This window comes from Cynara cardunculus (genome assembly GCF_001531365.2).
Source record: "Cynara cardunculus var. scolymus isolate 2C chromosome LG 2, CcrdV1, whole genome shotgun sequence".
In the NCBI taxonomy this organism is placed as follows: Eukaryota; Viridiplantae; Streptophyta; class Magnoliopsida; order Asterales; family Asteraceae; genus Cynara; species Cynara cardunculus.
This window is the reverse complement of record NC_037529.1, coordinates 6,646,362-6,651,457: the sequence shown is the minus strand read 5'-3', so window position 1 is coordinate 6,651,457 and position 5,096 is coordinate 6,646,362. Positions and strand designations below refer to the sequence as shown.

Genomic DNA, 5,096 nt, shown 5'->3' with positions numbered 1-5,096 from the left:
AAAAATAAAAATATTATCGCTTTCTCAAAATCATATAAGACCATATTATAACATCGATTAAGATAAAAAATAAAATAAAATATTAAAATCAAGATGTATATCGTTGTATTACATGTTTACTATTTTAGTAAAATATAATATAGATATTTGATCCATTAAAATAATTTTTGAAAATATAAACCACATAATTTATAATTCTAGTTAGGGTGCATCGAAGATACAGGTTTTTCGACCGTCATTCAAACCGTCGGACTCATTTTTAGCCACGCATGCAGATGCGGACTCTTTCTTCCCTGCGAGTTTCGTATCTTCGATGATCGCTTCATCAGAGCTTCGATTCACGAAACTAATAGTTATGTCCGTTCTTCGCAAATCACACTTTAATCTCACTTTCCTTCGCCATTATCACAAACAGAGACCTCACAAGCCCACCAAAGCTCTCCTTCGCAAACCGATACCTTTCGTTACTGACCTCAAAGACATTCAAAACCCAGATGAAGCTCTCACCCTCTTCCGTGATTACTGCGAGACTGGCGGTTTTAAACACGATTACCCTTCTTACTCTTCCCTCATCTACAAGCTTGCTCGTAAAAGAAACTTCGAAGCAGTCGAAATCCTTCTTCAAGACCTCCACCACTACAACGTCAGATGTAAAGAAGCTCTGTTCATTGGGTTGATTGAGCATTACGGAAAGTCTGGTTTGCCTGACAAAGCCATCGAGTTGTTTCGGAGAATGCCGTCGTTTGACTGCTACCGTTCATTGCAGTCGTTGAATGCAATTCTCAATGTTTTGCTTCAGAGTGGGAGGTTTGATGATGCGGAGGAGATGTTCAAGTGTTGCTCGAAAATGGGGTTTCGACCAAATGCTGTGTCATTCAATATCATGATGAAGGGGTGGTTACAGAGGGGCGAGTGGGATGAAGCCCGTAAGGTGTTCGATGAAATGCTTGAGAGAGAAATCGAACCTACTGTCGTAACTTACAATTGTCAAATAGGATTTTGGAGTAAAAAAGGCAAGTTTGCCGAGGCTAAGAGCTTGTTTGACGAGATGATCCGCAAAGGGCAAAAACCAAATGCGATATCGTACGCCATATTGATGGAAGGATTGTGTTCACAAGATAAGTTCAAAGAAGCCAAAAAGATGATGTTCGACATGGAATACCAAGGTTGTAAACCGCAGCTTACCAATTACGGCATTTTAATGAACGATCTTGCTAAAAGGGGAAACTTTGATGAAGCTAAAAGTTTGCTTCTTGAAATGAAGAAGAGGCGAATTAAGCCAGATGTTGTAATGTATAACATATTAATCAATTATCTCTGCAAAGAACAAAGAGTTGGAGAATCCTACAAGATCTTGGTTGAGATGCAGGTCAACGGTTTCGATCCAAATGCAGCCACATATAGAATGATAGTTGACGGTTTTTGCAGAAATGGAGAATTCGAAGAGGGTTTGAAGGTTCTAAATGCAATGCTGATAAGTAGGCATTGTGCACGATTGGAAACATTTTGTTGCTTGATTATCGGGTTGGTTAACAACGGGAAGATGGATGATGCTTACTTTGTTATGGAGGAGATGGTGAGAAGGCGAATGAGCCCAAATTTGGAGTCCTGGGAAGCAATGGTCACGAGCACTTGTGGCAGGGATGGAAACGGCTGTTTGCTTGTGGCGGAATTGGTCTCGTCAAGTGGATAGGTCCAATGTTGATCATTGATCCAGGTCAGTTTTCGCTGCAACGAAATGGGCTTAATAGGACGCCAAAAATATTTAAATGTCCTAATAGACTCTTTTATGGAACTTTAAGTTCACCGGACCAAACAACTATGCATCCCATGTAAATATGTTACAACGAGTTGATAGAATATTTTAGGACAATTTTGAAATAAATCAGAGTATTAGTTTTTTTTATATGATATTATTAAAAAAAATGTCTTGTAATAATAACCGTTCTGTAAAAGATGTGTCTACAAAACACTTCTCAAAAGTCTCTATAAAGAAAGCTAACAAGGCAGTTTATTTCAAGAGTGTTCTAAAAACTTGTTAGGATGCTCATCTACGTCCTAACATTACTCTTAACACCTTTTATGTATGAGGCACAGTTGTTTGATTCTATAAACTTAAGTCATATAAAACAGAATATTAGGCCATTTAAGCGGCTTAAGCGGCCTATAAAACTGATTTTGTTGTAGTGTCTGCGGTCATGCCAAAAAGCAGACCAATCTCTAAAGTGAGGCTCGGGATTTGGATGACGAGACGTTTAAGATTGGGACCGGATGACTGAAAGACTATTTAAGGCTGAATTGGCAAAGCATTAGAGTAGGTTTACTTTTTGCTAACTGAACCTTTTGGTAGTTTATACACAAGTTTTAGATTACCAACTCTTATGGCACCTACTCCATGTTATCAACTACACCATTTTTGCACCCTTCATTTCTCTCCATAAATACACATATTTTCAAGCATTCAAACTCATCTCATTCCTCCATAGCCACTTCACCCATCAATCATCCACAACTTCACCAAAGGTTTCCTATGGCACCCTCTAGTTTCACTTGCTTTTCACTACTGTCCCTTCTGGTCCTAGCCACCACCTTCTCTGTAGTCAATTCGGCTCGAACCCTCAATGAGGAACCAGAGCCAGCGGTCCCAGTGGTTGCACCTGAGCCCGACACCCCTCTTCCTAATGTAACTCCTTTGGGCGCCATCCCTCCTAACCCAGCTTCTAGTGCTGGTGTGGTACCTGTCGAAGAAGGTTCTGATCACACGCTTGAGTTCTTCATGCACGATATTCTTGGCGGGTCGAACCCATCGGCTAAGGCTGTCACTGGAGCGGTTACCAACCCGGCGGTCAACGGTCAGGTCCCATTTGCTAAACCGAATGGCGCTAACCTTCCGGTGAACAACGGTGTTCCTCAAGATGACGGAAATAATGGAATCATCAACAACAACAATCTGCCGTTCCTAACCGGCCTCGGCGGAACCACCTCGAACGTTTTCCAAAACAACGGAAACAATAACAACGGAAACAACAACAACAACAATAACAACGCGTTTGCCGCCATCAATGGCGGGCAGCTCCCTAATGGCAACGCGTTACAACAGTTTATGTTCGGGACATTGACCGTGATCGACGACGAATTAACCGAAGGACACGAGCTCGGGTCCGGGTTAATCGGAAAGGCACAAGGGTTCTACGTATCGAGCTCGATAGATGGAAAGAGTCAAACGATGGCGTTCACTGTGATGTTTGTTCACGGAAGTTATATCGATAGCCTGAGCTTTATGGGGGTTCACCGGAGTGCAGTGGCGGAGTCGCAGCTAGCGGTGATGGGTGGCACCGGAAAGTACGTGAATGCAAAGGGGCATGCAATAGTGAAGACTTTCCAAGGGACCAACCAGCAGAACAATGATGGCACAGAGACATTGCTTCACTTCACTGTGTTCCTTGCTTATTAGTTTCTATATGTATGTGTTTTGCTTTCTACTTCCGTTATCTTTTGCTGTGTTTATGTTATGTTACAAGAAATTTGTGTGTAAAATTAATACCAAAGAGTTTTGAATACATTTTGATTCTGTTGTGTTCATTGTTTTTTTTATTAACCTGGATATCCAACCCGCTATGCGAGCCGACTAATCTCAAGGCGACCTCCTGTTTTTCAGATAGTCCAGAGTCACCACATTTGAACCTCCGTGACCACAAGGGGATTTTTATTCCTCCTTGGATTTGAACTTGAGACCTCCTGGTACTTTTAACCTTTGGAGTCAAGCTCAAACCAATCAGGCACCACCCTTGTGGTTTTGTTGTGTTCATTGTTAGTTTTGCAAGTGTGTTAGAGAGAGAGAACACAAACGATTGTAACAAAGAGATAAGATTACTTAAATGGGTAGGCCAATGGAGGCAATTCATTTGGATACATTGCACTCGATGTAGATTACTTGCGTCACTGACCTCAAAGACCTTCAAAACCCAGATGAAGCTCTCACTCTCTTCCGCGATTACTGCTAAACTGACGGATTTAAACACGATTACCCTTCTTACTCTTCTCTCATCTACAAGCTTGCTCGTAAAAAGAAACTTCAAAGCAGTCGAAATCCTTCTTCAAGACCTCCACCACTATAACGTCAGATGTCAAGAAGCAAAGTTCATTGGGTTGATTGACCATTACAGAAAGTCTGGTTGATTGCAGTCGTTAAATGCGATTCTCAATGTTTTGCCTCAGAATGGGAAGTTTGATGATGCGGAGGAGATGTTCAAGTGTTGCTCGGAAATGGGGTTTCGATCAAATGCTGTGTCATTCAATAAAATGATGAAAGGGCGGCTACAGAAGGGCGAGTGGGATGAAGCCCGTAACGTGTTCGATGAAATGCTTGAGAGAGAAATTGAACCCACTGTCATAACTTACTATTGTCAAATAGGATTTTGGAGTAAAAAGGGCAAGTTTGCTGAGGCTAAGAGCTTGTTTGACGAGATGATCCGCAAAGGGTAAAAACCAAAAGCGATTAATGGAGAGATTGTGTTCACAAGATAAGTTCAAAGAAGCCAAAAAGATGATGTTCAATATGGAATATCAAGGTTTCAACCGCAGCTTGTCAATTACGGCATTATAATGAACGATCTTGCAAAAAGCGTAAACTTTGATGAAGCTAAAAGTTTGCTTCTTGAAATGAAGGAGAGGCAAATTAAGCCCAATGTTGTAATGTATAACATACTGATCAATTATCTCTGCAAAGACCATAGAGTTGGAGAGCCTACAAGATCTTGGTTGAGGTGCAGATCAATGGTTTCTACCCAAACGCAGCCACATATAGAATGATAGTCGCTGGTTTTTGCAGAAATGGAGAATTCGATGATGGTTTGAAGATTCTAAACACAATGCTGATGAGTAGGCATTGTGCACGATTGGAAACGTTTTGTTGTTTGATTGTCGGGTTGGTTAACAACGGGAAGATGGATGATGCTTACATTGTTATGGAGGAGATGGTGAAAAGGCGAATGGCCCCGAATTTGGGGTCCTGGGAAGCATTGGTCATGAGCACTTGTGGTGACGATAAAAGCAGCTGTTCACTTGCGGCAGAATTGGTTTCATCAAGTGGATAG

At 41.4% G+C, this 5,096-nt stretch overlaps 3 protein-coding genes across 3 annotated transcripts; all 3 read left to right on the top strand.

Moving 5' to 3' along the window:
• Positions 1-307: 307 nt before the first annotated feature.
• LOC112508220 (pentatricopeptide repeat-containing protein At1g07740, mitochondrial) lies at positions 308-2,495 on the top strand. The gene is made up of 2 exons (XM_025113010.1): positions 308-1,717; positions 2,459-2,495. The coding sequence occupies exon 1, from the start codon at positions 314-316 to the stop codon at positions 1,691-1,693; it is 1,380 nt and encodes a 459-aa protein (XP_024968778.1). The 5' UTR covers positions 308-313; the 3' UTR covers positions 1,694-1,717; positions 2,459-2,495.
• Positions 2,357-3,582, top strand: LOC112508221 (dirigent protein 25-like). Its single transcript, XM_025113011.1, has one exon. The coding sequence runs from the start codon at positions 2,396-2,398 to the stop codon at positions 3,452-3,454; it is 1,059 nt and encodes a 352-aa protein (XP_024968779.1). The 5' UTR covers positions 2,357-2,395; the 3' UTR covers positions 3,455-3,582.
• A 684-nt stretch (positions 3,583-4,266) lies between these two features.
• Positions 4,267-5,096, top strand: LOC112505652 (pentatricopeptide repeat-containing protein At1g07740, mitochondrial-like). Its single transcript, XM_025109543.1, has 2 exons — positions 4,267-4,481; positions 4,832-5,096. Exons 1-2 carry the CDS (start codon positions 4,267-4,269, stop codon positions 5,094-5,096), a joined length of 480 nt encoding a protein of 159 aa, XP_024965311.1.

Coding starts and splice junctions, on each gene's coding strand:
- LOC112508221 (XM_025113011.1), top strand. CDS start 2,396: ATGTTATCAACTACACCATTTTTGCACCCTTCATTTCTCTCCATAAAT.
- LOC112505652 (XM_025109543.1), top strand. CDS start 4,267: ATGGGGTTTCGATCAAATGCTGTGTCATTCAATAAAATGATGAAAGGG. Junction 4,482..4,831: donor GACGAGATGATCCGCAAAGG/GTAAAAACCAAA, acceptor TGGTTTTTGCAG/AAATGGAGAATTCGATGATG.
- LOC112508220 (XM_025113010.1), top strand. CDS start 314: ATGATCGCTTCATCAGAGCTTCGATTCACGAAACTAATAGTTATGTCC.